This window comes from Lotus japonicus, chromosome 3 (genome assembly GCF_012489685.1).
Source record: "Lotus japonicus ecotype B-129 chromosome 3, LjGifu_v1.2".
Taxonomy (NCBI): Eukaryota; Viridiplantae; Streptophyta; class Magnoliopsida; order Fabales; family Fabaceae; genus Lotus; species Lotus japonicus.
The window spans coordinates 95,716,464-95,733,086 of NC_080043.1; the positions used below are offsets into that span (position 1 = coordinate 95,716,464).

At 35.6% G+C, this 16,623-nt stretch overlaps 2 protein-coding genes across 3 annotated transcripts; one reads left to right on the forward strand and one right to left on the reverse strand.

Moving 5' to 3' along the window:
- Positions 1-542: 542 nt before the first annotated feature.
- On the forward strand, positions 543-5,237 carry LOC130747808 (uncharacterized). Of its 2 annotated transcripts, XM_057600848.1 has the most exons (7): positions 543-869; positions 2,686-2,763; positions 2,878-2,959; positions 3,408-3,481; positions 3,614-3,684; positions 4,762-4,805; positions 4,902-5,237. In XM_057600848.1, the coding sequence occupies exons 1-6, from the start codon at positions 813-815 to the stop codon at positions 4,802-4,804; spliced, it is 405 nt and encodes a 134-aa protein (XP_057456831.1). In that variant the 5' UTR covers positions 543-812; the 3' UTR covers position 4,805; positions 4,902-5,237. The 2 variants fall into 2 exon arrangements, with proteins under 2 accessions (XP_057456831.1, XP_057456830.1); XM_057600847.1 differs by having other exon boundaries at positions 4,762-5,237.
- A 9,044-nt stretch (positions 5,238-14,281) lies between these two features.
- On the reverse strand, positions 14,282-15,220 carry LOC130747809 (putative gamma-glutamylcyclotransferase At3g02910). The gene has a single exon (XM_057600849.1). It carries the CDS (start codon positions 15,103-15,105, stop codon positions 14,554-14,556), a length of 552 nt encoding a protein of 183 aa, XP_057456832.1. The 5' UTR covers positions 15,106-15,220; the 3' UTR covers positions 14,282-14,553.
- Positions 15,221-16,623: the final 1,403 nt, after the last annotated feature.

Sequence of the window (16,623 nt, forward strand, 5' to 3'; positions counted from 1 at the left end):
TATCGTAATCCCACTAATGCAAAAATTACAAAATAAAAATATAACTCACGGGAATTAGTTTTTATAAATTTGTTAAATCATTTTGAAGAATTGTAATATAACGCTTTATTTACATTTTCAGCTTTTAATTTCTTAAAATTAATGAAAATTATACATTTATTTATTTAAGATTTCAATTTTAATAATTTCACGAGTAAATGATTTTAGAAAAGCACCCGTTCAAGCGTGTAAACCATGTTGTATGGGGATAAAAGTTATAAACATAAGCATGGGATATAATAAATGTTTTTACAAATATTTTTTTTAGAATTCTAAAACTATTTTTAATATTAAATATTTAACAAATATAAAAATATAACCGAATTTAGCAATAAGTAAAAAAAAAGCAATTATAATATGTTCTAAAATTCCAATTGTATTTTTAGTTATTCGTATGTTATTTTAAATTTGAATAATAAAAAATAAAGTCTCCGTGCATCGCACGGGATATACTACATTAAAAGTAAAATAATAATAAGAAATAAAAAAACATTACAATTTGAAGCTATCGGATATTACACGGTGGTACGGTGAACATGCCGACGCGTAACATTACAGACAACCTGAGAAAATCCGAAAACGCAATCCGAATTTCCCAAAGAGTGGTATAGGATTTATGCTCCCTTGTCCGCACAAATTCCCGAATTCCGATTTTGTTTTCATTTGAATCTCCGAATTTTTCTAAGATTTGAAGCATTTTGCTCTTCATCGTACCGTTTCCTTCATCCGAGGTTTGTGTCGGATCCCCATGAATTATGTAAAAGAAGCTGCGCATGTGGACCCCATTTTTGTTGCGCATGGCTGCTGCTGAACAAACCAACCCCAACAAGGTATTGGAACCTATCCTAGGTTTTCTATCTTCTTCTCATGTGATTTTGTTTCTGCTCTTTTGGTTTCTGGGAAATGTTATTATACTGAAATTGAATTTGACCCATTTGCATAACCGACTTGTTGTATATGAAAGTTTAATTTTTTATTTGAGTTCATCTAGGAAGCTTAATGGTGAGGCTCTTTTGTTGAAGAAGTGGACTAGGTACTAGTGAAGTCATGTGTTTGAGTAGAATGTAATTTTGAGTTAGGGGTCAGAGGAAGAAACAGTTTTGTGCTAACCTGCACTGATTTCAGCTGTTTATAGGATGGAAAGGCAAACTGCTGAAATGAGTAATTCAAGTCTCCGCCCTTGGTCAATAGGGTAGCTAGGTTTCTTACAGATTGTTGTCATGTGTTAAGTGTGTGTTTAGATACCAATTGAGCATAGCATCTAAGAATTCAGGTTAGACTTAGGCCTCCTAAATTTTAATATGGTATTAGAGCCTATCATAGTTCCATTTATTGGAGAGTTCACTCGCAGATGTTCATTTTTGCATATCACACGCTCCAAATGTCCAGCCCTGGGTGTGGGGATGTGTCGAGAAGTCCCATTGACTAGAGATATGGCCAAAATAGTCCTTATATCTAAAGACAATGTTAGGCCTTTTATAAGCTAGCTTTTGGGATAGCATGATGCCTCCCAAATTGTAATACAACGTGAACGAACTTTTATCCCAAATTCTCTGTGTGTTTGGATACCAGAGGTTTTATCTAAATCCATAAAAATAATTCTCTTCACTTTTTGTCTTGGAAGTGTCTATAAGAAGAGTTTTTTTTTCACTTTTTGCTTTGATAGGTGTGCTAACATTAAATTGTACCGGAAACAGGGGATATACAAACATAATCTAAGTAGGTGTTTTGATTGGCGGTAGGTAGGTTTTCACTAAAAAACTCAAAATCATGTTGGGGTAGAAGCTACTGTAACTTCTAGAGGGAGAAAGTTGATTCAAAATCTCCAAAAGCTAATCCTAACCTATGTTGTCAACCCTGGCAAGATCTCTCGGGATCCCGCTGCGGCAGAAAGGGTCTGGCATTGTTGAAAACATCCTCTAATTTTAAATGTTGGGGCTGTTTTTAGGGGCATTTCAGGGTTTTTGCAATGAAATAAAACCTAGATGGGAGGAAGAGTTCGACCTCTCCTCACTTCACCATTGCTCTCTCAGACTTTTAATGCTAGTTTGCTACTATGAGAGTATGAATATGTTATGAATTTTAATGCTCTCTCAGACTTTTAATGCTAGTTTGCTACTATGAGAGTATGAATATGTTATGAATTTCAAGTAATATTTATCATTGATTTAGTATTTATATATATATAGGTATAAATCATACAAAATATAGACAAAAAAAACTTTTTCTCAGCAATCCCACTCTCTGCTGTCTAATTTTTGGGGTCGGCTGCTACTCGCTGAGATCTGGGATTGACAACATAGATCCCAACACACTGTGAGTTGGTCCAAACAAGTGTAGCAGAAGCTGGTTTATATATTAATTGAATCATATTGTTAGTTGATGCTGTGGTTCATAATTCTTTGGAGCATTTTCTGAAACTTGTCTCTGGGTGCAACACAATCTTTCTGGTGATATTTATATATGATTTGGTTTTCTTTGCTTTCTTAAAACTGAAAATCTATGTGTAACTTTCCTTTTGGCGATCATGACTGACAATGTAATCATTGATGCTCCAAAAGTAAATGTTACTTGATGAGGAGAAAATGTCTGTGACTCTTTTTATCTTTTATGTGTTCTTGATGGGTCGCTTTTACTTATTTCAAGGATTATTACAAAGTGCTGGAGGTTGATTATGATGCAACTGATGAAATTATCAAATTAAGTTACCGAAGACTCGCAATGGTGTGTAATTGCCTTTGTATTTGCTCCTGCTAGGGCTCTTGTCATATTTTTTCAAAATGAAAAAAAATTAACGTTTTACTACTTATATACATATGACTCTACTCCATTTGATAGAAGTGGCATCCTGACAAGCACAAAGGTGACGGTGACGGTGATGTTACTGCAAAATTTCAAGAGATAAATGAAGCTTACAATGGTAATTCTTTCATGGATTTGTAAAAATATGTCATACTTCTTTTTCCATGTTAGCACATCATATAACAAGCTTCATTCTTCTAGCTTTGGTGATCACCTGTATCAATGCAGTTCCTGACAATGGAAAATTTCTTATTCTATCTTTAACACAATCATAATATATAAATAATGAGAGTAAAAGTACAAGTAATTGTAAGCACAAAGGTTGTGATCACTCATTAATTTGGAAATTGGTCGTGTAAAAGAAATTGCTTCAAACTTAATAAGTAGGTCTGCAATTGATACTTAATGGATTAGAGTTACTCTTTAGCCCCACATAGTTTGACGGACCTAGATGTGTGTTTCTGCTGCATATGGCCATGGTTTAGAATACAGGAAGCTACTGCATGTATTTGATAATCTTGAATTTTTGTTTATTATATTTATAATCTTTCTTTGTTATTTATTAGTTTTGAGTGATCCTGCCAAGCGTTTGGACTACGATTTGACTGGGACGTGTGAGGTTGAAAAGTATAGTTTGCAGGTATGCAACTCAGATCTCATTAAATGTTTAAGAATTATTTACATGGATCTGTTTATGATTGTTTCATTATATCCTCCTAATGATAATTGCTGCTGTGGACTTATTTGGTCGGCATTTCTCATTTTTATACAGGAATATCTTGCTAGATTTAAAGGAATGATTCTTACCTGCAATGGACTTGGTATCAATCATGCTGACAGATGGTATTTGCTTTTAATCTTTTTCCTCTGTCTTTCTATTTGTCTCTCTGTACTGGATAGAGAGTTATATAGTTGGTTCTTTCCACACAACCAGATGAACTTTATTATTATTTTAAACCCATCATTTGCTTCAGACATTCTTTTGTATGTCCGTGGTAAGTTTTAGCCATTATGTGGGAAGGTGTCGAGTTATTTTTGAATTTTAAGTGAACCAACAGAATTTTCGATAAAATGAGGTAGGATGTAATTTAACAAAGCTGTGCTTAAGAAGTTTGATAATTTTTTATGCCTTGCCTTTACATGATACTTTCGGATCCAGCTTGATCTCAAACTACCATGTTCTTAAGAGCTACTCAAGTCTAGGTTATGTGATACTAATTTCTTGTTTTAGATTTTTGCCCATATGCAAATTCATGTATGAGGAAAAGCTAGTGTTAGAGTTGACATTTGTTGAGTCTGATTGCGTTCAAAGAATTTCCTGCTTGTAGGTCTGATAAGAACCTTGGGAACCATACCACAATAGCTAGCTGTTGTAGTTGGTGAGCCCAAGACTTTAACCCCCCCCCCCCCCCCAACTAGAATCTCATACTTCCGATGTGGGACCCAAGTCCCTTGCAAGTGGATCCTAACACGGCCACTGGACATTTTATGATTTCTAATTATATGCACATTTTAATGGTGTCTCTGTCATGTTTAACGCCAGTCAATTCAACAAGGGAACTTCATTTGGAGAACTTAGGAGACATGTATCTCTTTTGTTGGATTATGTCTTAGGTTGGACACTTTGGAACCAAATTGCTACTTGAGATCTTTCCTTAATCCATTTTAACTCCATAGCTCCTTCACTTCCTAACCGACTAAACCAAAAATCACTTTGTGATTCGTTACTTTTGCATATGCTGTTCACAGCCTTGAAATGGCCTAAATTCAGCCCTTGATTGCTTTCTCTAGGCCTACTTACTGAACATCTATTATTGTAAATGGACCTGCTATATATCTGGTGTGAGGTGTCAGTTTCTTCTATATTTTATTTAACTCTTATCCTACTAACCTGAACTTTGATCTTGTGGAATAATCCAGGTCTCAACATTTGATTGAAAATTTTGAATCCGCGGATGAATAAGGTTTATCGTTTGCACTGTTTCAATTTAAGGTCCCTTGATTTTGTCCACTGCACCAGTAGATGTCTTTCTAAATTGATGGAAAAACATTCTTATCAGGAATCCTAATCTCAGTTTTGGCCAGCAGAGTTTTGGATAAAGATACCTGAAAATGGATTTTTTGTGACAACTAGAGGGTGTGCTATGTGGGTAGCCTAACCCTGCCTTTAAATTACACTCCACCAAGTTTCAGAGATTTGAACCCTCCATTATTCAGTACCCTATGATCAATTGGCGATACCTGAACAAACTGGGGTGATTGTAATATATTGTGATATATGTAGCATACATCAACATTGCCTTTCTATCATTTAATAATTAAAATGCTAGATTAGAAATTTAGAATGATCTATTATTATACCATAGATCAACTGACATGGGGTTGTTTTACTTTTATCATTAGTCTCGAGTTTGAGTTCCTCTTAATACAGCTAAATACTTCGTAGAGAGAATTTTATCGCTCATAGCGATCCTACCCGACTCGAAAGGATTGTATCATTACATGTGGTTTAAACTAAAAAAAAATGATCTATTATGAATTTACAAGTCCTAGTATTAGTTTGTTGACCTGATAGTTGTTTCAATGCCTACCAAAGCAAGGAGAAATGGTTGAATTGAATGTTTTTTGTCTGGGCTGAATGCGGGTAAACAAAAGCAAGTGAAACTTTTGATAAATGAAGATCAACAACACTAAACATTTAAAAGTGCAACTAATAATTAATTACAAACTGTATAGTTTCTGTCAGATTGAAAGTTTGTCACGTATAATATTTCATCACGTTATCACCGTTTTCTGCCAAAAGTGGATCTCTAATGAGTTTCAACAACCTAGAGATTTCCGTCAAAAACAACCTAGAGAGATTCAAGCAATCCAACACTGTATTTTTTTTTTTTTATCAACGACACGATATTGTTAAGTGCATGTTCTGTTGAAAAACACCTTTACTTGGGTTTGCCCATCTTATTCATTTTGTTTTATTTTTTCCAACTTGTTCATATTGTAACTTCTCCTTTTGGACCTCTTTGGGTTTGTTTGTTTTTTCTTTTCCAATTAAAATAAAAAGTCTTCAAAGCCACAACAACCCAAACATACGTTTACTTCCAAACAACTAGAGAACTCCTTCAATTTCCATTTACATGTCTTCAAAAGTGCATTGACTGAAACCAAACACAATATAAGGGTGTTTGAAAACTAATTGAGTGTAACATAAATACACTTTTATCTTAATTTGTAAGAAGATTTCCATTCCTTTACATCGGTATGAACAGATATCTAAGTATATCTTAGTATTTTATTCGCAACAGTTTTTTTTTTTTTCCATGAGCTGAATGTTGGTAAACAAAAGCGACCATCAAATATTTATAATATGAAAGATAACGACACTGATTCTTGAAAAATGCACAAATTATTTTAATAGTAAAGTTTCTATCATATTGAAAGTTTACCACGCTTATATTTCATCAGGTTGTCTCTTTGTTTTTGTGCCATTATCACTGTGTTGGCACCTACAGAAAAAATGCTGAGTAGGAATTTAACTCTTGCTCTGTCGTCTTGTATAACAGTTGTATTACAACGACCGTCAAAATTGAACTTTACTTGGTACAACTGGTAACAGGTTTCGAATTTAAATATCATTTTCTCGTATGCTGAGGGTTTAAAACCCTCTGCTTTCAGTAAAAAAAATTTGATGGACAATTTTTTTCAAGGAAACCCCCTAATGTTCATACTTAGGAGTGAGTATTTACTAGTCTCTCCAAAATTTTAATGTCGCCCTACTCAATAGTCTAGAAGTGCTTTCTCTGGTTCTATTTTATTTTTGTAAAAAAAAAATCTCATAATAGTACTAGTACATTAATATATTTATATTGTTTAAGAAGTGCATGTGACTTGATGTCATGCTCAATTATTTAAGAATAGTTGAAATATAAATAAGTGCATGTTCGTCATCGTAGCCATTATTTGCATTGGCAAGATTCCAATGGCGTTAATGATACTACATTAATATATTTATACTTGATGAGGAACACATGATTCTAAATAATAAAATGCTGGGATTGATAGAATCACTAACAAAATTATTGCTCTAGTTTATTGTAGTGCAGAATCATCGTTATTTTCAGCAAGTTCTTTCTAGCACATTGGAGTAACTAGCTAGTAGATTGCTGAGCTTATTAAGTATTTAATCTAGAATTCTTTTATTGAGCGGTATGTATGGGGAAGATTTGAAGGAGACACACTCACTTAATATAATTTATTAAGTTTTTAGATGATTAGTCTCATGACTACTGGTCGTGTAATACTTGGAAAAAAATATCATCTTTATTTTTTAGAAGTAGATCTACTTGCACTCAATCTTTTTTTTTAGAAGTTGTTATTTGACAATTAATTAATTGCACTCAATCTTGTAATGTTTCAGAATTTGTTTTGCTTATTGGCCATTGAATTAATAAACTAGAAAAGGAAAAAAGGATGAATGAGATAGATACAATAATATATAAGAGATACATCAAGTGCTAACTTGTGGTTGACAAATCAAACTAATAATGTAGGCCAAAATATTCAAGTAGCCAATTTTGTTCAATTTTAAGAAAAATACATGTATAATTTTCAGTATTGCAATCAGGGAAGACTGCAACAGAATATAGCCGAACTGAACAAGACGTGGTTTTGAAGATTAAAGTTACGAATATTTGTTAGCACCCGTGTAAATAAATGTTGACACTTACTTCTAAAGCAAAATGTGAATGGAATTTTTTTATGGATTTAAATGAAAGTTTGTTCACATAATCACATTACACTCAATCAGTGTCTAAAAATACACTAAATGGATCATTGTTCTTTTATATGCACTTTGCAGAGTTAATGTTCATCCAAGACAAGAAGACAAAAACCTCCCCTGGCCCCTTACAAAACTAATAGGCAAATCACCTGAGGCAGTTTTGAAAATAGGGGGGAAAATAGATTAAAGAGCTATATACAATATAAACAATATAACAAAGTGGTACCTGGTATAACCTGTAAATCATATCATATATAATTTGTACCACTTAACCCAAAGGTGATTGATTAAATTAAGATTAAGATCTTTAATCCTGCAGTAACCCCCAAAAATTAGAATTGTAATACTCACATGTATATTCATTATTCAACATTCTCAGTCTCTTGTCTTCAATTTTCACTCTTTCAGATCAAATACCAATGCTAATTCATGCCTCCCTTTCTTATTCCCAGTAATTTGTCCTCTATGTTTGTATAATTGAATCTTTCAACAATTATATTAAACACCCACTATCAAATATTAAACTAGTATTTTTACCAGGGAAAGGGGGAGTTTGTTTCACACCATACTAATAAAAGAAGAACAAACAACAGCATATTTGGATTGACTTACTTATTGTTAAAATCAATTTGTGACCCAAAAACTATTCACAAAAATTTCTTTCAATAATTAGTTTTGAACTTACAATTAATTATATAAGGGTTTTCAATCATCTTAGAAGAGACATAGACATGGGGGAATCCAGCTTTAAGTCGGGGTTCAGATGAACCAGGGGTTTATGAGTTCAGATGAACCCCTGAACAAAAAAAATTTGCACTTATTTTCTTATAAATTTTTTTTGAACCCCTTGAAAATTTTAAATTACACTAGTAGATCAAGTTTTACACCTGTTTACACTAAAGACCCACACTCACTTGCTCATCTCTCACGTAGATGACAACTATGACCTGCATAATTTTTTATGTATAAACATATTAAAATTGTTTTTAATTATATTTTTCCAGATGTGTTCATTTGAAAAATTTAAACCTCTGATCCCAGGTCCTGGATTCGCTACTGGACACAGGGTCCCCATCACCCCGGATCAATGTTGTCAATCTCAAATAGCGGTGCATAGCTCCGGTCCACAAAAATATACCGCATTGCGGAATAGTTTATACAGTATAACTATATACATATAAATTATAAAAAATACTCAAAATTCTTGGCACTCATAATTAACATTAAAAAGTCACGAGTGTATTAAACTAAACATACTAGTACCTAGAAAAGTCAAGGTGACCAAGAGGTTCGAGAACTGGATTTCTCACTCCTAGATTTAGATTTGCCACCCCACTTAAAGTGGGGAATTACTAAAATATCCCTCCGTGTTATTTTATGGGAGATAAATATTCGAAAGGTTTCGGTAGTTTAAGTTCCGAAACTAATCAATTTTATAATTCCCAGTTCCAAACCATTCAATTTCATTTCAATTCCAAACCAGTTCCCCCCATCGTCTCCCTCTTCGACATCCTCTCCCTCTTAGACTTTCCGACCTTGATATTCTGGTACAACATCAGTTTTAGACATTATAGTTTCACTTTCCGAAAGGTTTCGGAATATAAAGTTCCAAAACCTTTCGGAACATAAAGTTCCAAAACCTTTCGGGACATAAAGTTTCAAAACCTTACAAATAAGGGGTGGCAAATCTAATTTTTACTGTTTCGGAATATAAATCACCGGAATCATTCAGAACATAAAGTTCCGAATTGAGGTGTTTCTGGTGTTTCTACTACTGTGTGTGCATCTGTTAAACAGGTTCGGAAGTTTATCTACCGAAACTGATTTTGATTGGTTTCGGATCTTAATGATCCGAATCTTAAAAAACCAACGTTTGCTGTGAATAATAGTTTCGGGAGTTAATCTTTTGAAATATTGTAGGTTTCGGAACTTTATCTTTTGAATATAACATATTTTGGAAGATTATGTTCCGAAGGGTACTCCTGGCATTTTTTTTAAAATGCTGGGTGGCAAATCTAATCCTTGAGGTGAGAAATCCAAATCTCAAGAGGTTCAAGTCTCTATTTCCTAAACTAAACTGCCTAAAAACATGAAAGTTCTACATCAGACCATATACAATGGTTGTTTAATTTTGATGTTGAAGAGTGTTGAACATTGTTGAAGTGATGCAATGGTTGTTGAGGAGTGTTTAGAGGAGAGAGAACCGGCTGAATTGTTGAAGAAATTCAACAATGTTGAGAGGAGAGAGGGACGCCACGTGGCGCCCTCTGAATGGCTCGGTCAGGCGCGTGTAATACACGCGCCGACAGGGCGCGTGAGTGGCAGGTCCGGAGAGAGAAAACGTGATGGTGGATGATGGTCCTGACACGTGTCATTCTCTGATTGGTTTCCCGGATTTTCTTTTACCCTTATCTTTTGAGCTCAATTATCTGATAAAAAGAAATAATCTGGAAAAAAAAAATTATACCAAAATTCGTGATATTTTTTTCTCTATAAATAGAGACTTGGTTTGTTTGATTTGGACACAGAAAAAAAAATCAAGTTTTCACCATCTTATTATCTCTCTCACCATCTTATTTATCTATCAATTAGCATTTGTTTTGAAATGGATCCCAACAATCCCCATTTCAACACCCAGAATTCTTCAAACAACCCATTTTACAACCAAAATCCCAACAACTATAAAGATCCAAATCAAATTTCTTACCAATGTCCTCAAAATCCAAACTATTATCAAGTCCCACATCAAATCTCCAACCAACGTCCTCAAAATCCAAACTATTATCAAGTCCCACATCAAATCTCCAACCAACGTCCTCAAAATCCAAACTATTATCCAGATCCAAATCAATATTCGTACCAACCTCCTCAAAACATACAAAATTTTAACCAGTCATCAATTGCTCCAAACTCTCATCCATCTTATGGATCTGTGAGATATTCATCTCAAACACCCCAGTCTAGTGGTTATATGCCAGTGGTTCCTGAAAATTTTCCGAGTGTTGATGTGTCGGAATTTCCGGAATTTTCAACACAAGTCAATCTTGGTGGCGGGTCAGCTGATAATGAAGTCAATGAAGTCACTCCTAAGAGCAAAAAAACCGTTTCACCCGCATGGAACACTGCACAAAATCTAGTGCTAATTAGTGGGTGGATTAATTGTGGAACAAGCAGTGTTGTCGGAAGAAACCAGAAAGGAGAAACATTTTGGAGAGATATTGCTGAGTATTGTAATGAGCATTGCTCATTCGATCCTCCGCGCGATTGGGTTGCCTGCCGAAACCGTTGGAATTATATGAACGCAAGACTGGGTAAATGGATTGGCGCTTATGATAGCGCTAAGCGTGAGCAACGAAGCGGTTGGTCGGAGGATGATGTTATCGCAAAAGCGCAGGAATTATTCGCAAGTGGGAAGATTGGTCAATTTACTTTCATGGAAGAATGGCGCGCTCTCCGTGATCAACCACGTTTTTGTAGTCAGGTAGGAGGAAATAGTGGCTCGAGAAGTAGTGGATCTAAGAGATCACACGACAGTGATGCAAGTGGCTCAAACTCTATAGGATCAATTCCTCGTCCAATGGGTAGGGAGGCAGCTAAAAAAAAGAGTAAAAAGAAAATTAGAGAAGATGCTGACGAGGTGGTGGACAAAGAGTGGGATTCTTATATCCATTTCAAGGAGAAAGAGCTTGAAAAATTGGAAAAGATAGCATCGGTGCAAGCAGAGACTAACGAATTGATGAAAGAGAAGACTAATGCGATGAAAGAGAAGACTAATGCTAAGAAAGTTAGTATGTATCTAAAGCTAACTTCGGAAGAGCATCTCAGTGACCGTAAGAAAGAGTTGTTAGAGCAGTTGTCCAAAGAGCTATTTGGAAATTAATTTCAAGCGAGTCTTTGTCTGTAATCGGTCAAACTTGTCAGTGGTGTGAAGTCTGTAGTGTTTGCTTTAATGTTTGCTTTAATAATTTTCAAGTGGTGACAGCTATGTAATGTTTGCTTTAATGTATGGGTAACTGTGTTTGAATATGTACCATTCAATTCGAATCTTGTCCTTTTCCGATAACTTATTTCAAATCCACCAGTGGTGTCAAGTCTGTAGTGTCTGCTTTAATAATTTGCCCGTGGTGTTAGGTTAGTAGTGTTTGGCTTTTATGATTCTCGGGTAACTGTGTTTGAATATGTGCCACTCAATTCGAATCTTGTCCTTTTCCGATAATTAACTCTGGTTGATAACTTATTTCAAATCCACCAGTGGTGTCAAGTCTGTAGTATTTGCTTTAATAATTTGCCCGTGGTGTTAGGTCAATAGTGTTTGGCTTTTATGATTCTCGGGTAACTGTGTTTGAATATGTGCCACTCAATTCGAATCTTGTCCTTTTCCGATAATTAACTCTGGTTGATAACTTATTTCAAATCCGGCACTCAACCACCATTCAATGTACCTACTTATATGGACTCATAGCTCCATTGATGTACCAATATCCCAAATCTCTTCCAATCTACTTCAAATTTCACAAAAAATGGATCCATCTGAGTGTCCTTTTGATCTTGCAGCATACATTCAAAATAGTCAAATTGAAGAAGCTTATGTACTCAACCGATTTAGAGAGCGTCGAAGAAAAATTCGAGAAGATGCTGCACCTCGTAGTAGAAAATATCTCGGTAGAGATCATACAGCGGCAAACCAGATGCTAATTGGCGACTACTTTGCCAATGAGCCTACATATGACGATGCAATGTTTCGTCGTCGGTACCGGATGCAAAAGCATCTTTTCCTTCGAATCGTTGATGACCTTTCAAGTAGTGATAACTACTTCACCCAACGCGTTGATGCAGCCAATAAACAAGGTATATCACCCTTAGCAAAATGTACCACAGCAATGCGAATGTTAGCATATGGTGTGGCAGCAGACGCGGTCGATGAGTACATCAAAATTGGAGGTACTACAGCATTGGAGTGTTTACGTAGATTCTGTAAAGGAATCATACGATTGTATGAGCAACAGTACCTGAGAGCACCAACCCAAGAAGACCTGCAAAGGATATTACATGCTAATGACATGCGGGGGTTCCCAGGCATGATCGGGAGTATTGACTGCATGCACTGGGAGTGGAAAAATTGTCCTAAAGCATGGGAAGGTCAATTTACTAGAGGGGATAAGGGAACCACAACAGTTATTCTTGAAGCAGTTGCAACTTATGACCTATGGATCTGGCATGCCTTTTTTGGATGTCCTGGAACGTTGAACGACATAAACGTTCTAGATCGGTCACCAGTGTTTGATGACGTGGAACAGGGAAAGACTCCAGCCGTGAATTTCGTTGTGAATCAACGTCCCTATAATATGGCATACTATCTAGCCGATGGTATCTATCCTTCTTATCCAACTTTCGTCAAAACGATTAGACTTCCTCAAAGTGAACCCGATAAGTTATTTGCAAAAGTTCAGGAGGGATGTCGGAAGGACATCGAACGTGCATTTGGAGTTCTTCAAGCTCGTTTTAAAATCATCCGTGAACCAGCTCGCTTGTGGGACATAGATGACTTGAGTATCATTATGAGGTCATGCATCATATTACATAATATGATTGTCGAGGATGAACGAGATACATATGCTCAACGTTGGACCGATTTTGAGCAATCTGGGGAAGGTGGATCTAGTACACAGCAACCATACTCGACCGAGGTTTTACCCGCTTTTGCAAATCATGTGCGTGCTAGATCCGAGTTGCGTGATTCAAATGTTCATCATGAACTGCAAGCAGATCTAGTGAAGCACATCTGGGCAAAGTTTGGAATGTCTCAGGATTGAAGATGATTTGTATCGTACTATTTACGTTATTTGTGTGTTGTGTGCTTAGTTTTTCCTTGTCTTGCATTTTAAGATATTGTGTGCTTAGTTTGTTGTCTTGCATTTTATTTTAAGAAAATAAAATAAATTCTTGTATGCTTAGTTTGTTGTCTTGCGTTTTAAGTTAAGAAAAAAAAAATTATAGTCTATATTTTAAAAAAAAAGTCTATATTTAAAAAAAATAAAATCGTTAAGTGTTTATTGTTTTAATTTAATTTAAATCGATAATTGTAATTTTATGTAATTATAAAAACAAAAATATAAAATTAAATAAAAATGTGAAATAAAAAAGTGGTGGGGTAGGGTGAGTGGTGAGTGGTGGGGTAGGGTGTTGAGAGTTAAACAAAACCATTGGAGTGGGTAATTGTTGAAAGTTTGTTGAATTGGAGAGAGAAGATGATGTGGAGTGTTGGGAAGAGAAAAAGTGGGGTAGAAAAGGGTTAAACAAAACATTTTTTGTTTAACCATTGTGGATGGTCTCAGTTCCTCCTCAAACTATACCATTTTCAGTATGTTTCCCAAGAAAAACTCTGAAATACCTCCACAAAATGCCTTAAATGAACTTTTTGTGGGTTATTTTTGTGCTTACATCAATCCACCATTTAGCAGCCAAATATCGCCCCTATGGCTGCTATTTCTCTGCTTTAGCAGACGCAACAACCGCTACAACGCTATAGCACACTATTGACAACCCTTTCGTGGATAACACACTAATGTTTAGTTTCACAATTTGCACAAATATTCACTACAAGATAGGACTTATATCTTCAAATTGAAAGTGATATAGTAATACTAATTTACAGAAACATTATAGAGAAAGATAACAAGTACTGATTTTTTTCCCATTTGGTAAATTAAAGGTACAACACAATAAAAAAGGAACTTGCAATTGTGCTAACCAACCACTCTGAATTTTCAACAAAATCTCCATCTCTCAGTCTCACCAAACATCAACAAAGAGGGTTGTACTTGTATATTGTAGTGTGTGTTTGGATTTTCAACTTTTTCATTCAACACACAACAGCTTCTCTGTGAATTGAAAACAGAGAAACAAACAACAACACACAGTGATTGAAATGTTCAATCAGAGAGGAAGTTCCGAATGTGATCGAGGAACGTGAGATTCTGAGGCCTATCTTTGCGCTTCACATACCCAATCGTCTCTTTCTCTGAATAACACCTCAACCCTCTCTTCCCGTTCTTCTTCCACATCTCCATCGCGTAGCTCCGGTGGGCGAAGTACGCCTCCACCTCCGCCTCCGCCGCGGCCACTTCCTCGCCTCCGGCAGGGAGGAGCCTGATTGGGAGACGCTCGTAGTGGTTGCGGTCAATTCCTTCAAGATCGTCCATGCGGGCGAGGCCGCGGGCGGAGACTGAGTAGAGCTCGCCGTGGACCGGTTGACCTGACCCCGGGAGGTTGAGGAGGAAGGGGACCTTGTAGGGACCACAGACGAGAGGGTAGTTTGCGGCGGTTCGGTAGGGTCCGATGAAGGTGGCGTCGCCGGTGCGCATGAGATCCTGGAGGAGGGGGTGGTTGGAGAAGTTGCGTTTCAAGGTTCCGTAGGTGAAAATGAGGGCTCTGTCGCCGGCGTCAATGACGGCGTTGACGGCGATGTCTCTCCCCGCTACCATTGTTTGGGGATTAGGGATTTGGGCATGGAATTGGAATCACACAGAGAGAATGAAGGAGAAGGAAGAAGAAGAGGAAGTTATTTTATTGAATGAATGAGTGGCTATGAAAATGGGGAATGTGAGTCACCTTTTTATAGTGGGATTCTAATTTCTACGTGTATAATTCGTGACCTTTTTTTTTTTTTTGTTTTCTTCCCCATTTTTTAATTTTATATTTTTTTTATATAAACATCCTGTACTCGCCTACTCGGTTACTCTTTGAATACTCACAAATTCGAGATTTAGTCACAGACTCACAATTAAGGATCCTCACACCTCCTCCATAGTGTATAGTGTGGGTTCGAAACCGAGAACTATTTCCACACATTTAGCATGTGTTGCCAACTGAGTTACCTCTCTTAAATGATTTGTTATACTTTACGGCCCCTTTATAAAAAGTTGCGAAAATTTAATTACTCGAGTTAAATTACTACGATGAGACATTCATTAGCAAACCAAACTTATTCTCAACCCTACTTTTATCTATTTTGTTTGAGAGAATTTTACATTTATTAATGTGAGTTTATAAAAGTTTATAGAAGTTACTACCAAATCAGTTGCCTAGTTTTATTTTTGATGATTTTTAGAGGAACAAATTCATGAAAAAATATCAAACGGGTATAGAAGCCTAACATCAAGCTAAATAAACGAAATGATTCTTGGCGAAATCTCTTCAATCTAAAAAGAGTTAGGGAAAGAGCTATCGCTCTTAGCCAAATAATCAACAACACAATTTTTAGAGTAACGCCGAACAAAAAATATTCAATGTAATTAAAAGCGACATCACACCTCAAAGAACTAGAACCAATTTATTTCAAGTAATGATATATACACACCTCATTTTTTAAACACTCAATTTCCACCTTTTTTTATTTCTATCTCTCTCATTTTATCATCTATCACATCTCATATTTTTCCTCTCTTACTTTTTCTTTTCTTCCTATCTCTCTCATCATTCCACTCTCCACCTTAAAAGAGAGGTGTTGATGAAACATTACCCATTTATTTCTAATGGGTGATTAGTAATCACACTCATCAAAAGCCTAAAGAGAGTCCATGGAAAGTGTCCGTATAAAGCACAAGTTAGCTAATTTGTATAACTAATTAAACAATGTCAATTCATTTTACACCATATCTCCTGACCTGACAAGTGCACATGCACTAAAATCCTGCCATTGTTAATTATAAAATTTCATTACTTATGCATTGTATAACTCAATTTATTCATGTACACGTATTTTAGATATTGATCAAATTAATAGTATAATTATCATGCATAGTGACTGTCAAAAAAAAAATAGTTTTACGATAATCAATTATATTATGTCATATAAAATGTAGAAGTAGTTACATGAAATCAATTGAATACTACTAGTAAATAAAGTTGAACTTTATTCTTTTGAAAAAAATACTGTATTATATTAATGATTTAAACAAGACTTCTTCATCATAGAAGAGGTACAACCCACTTTCAATTAT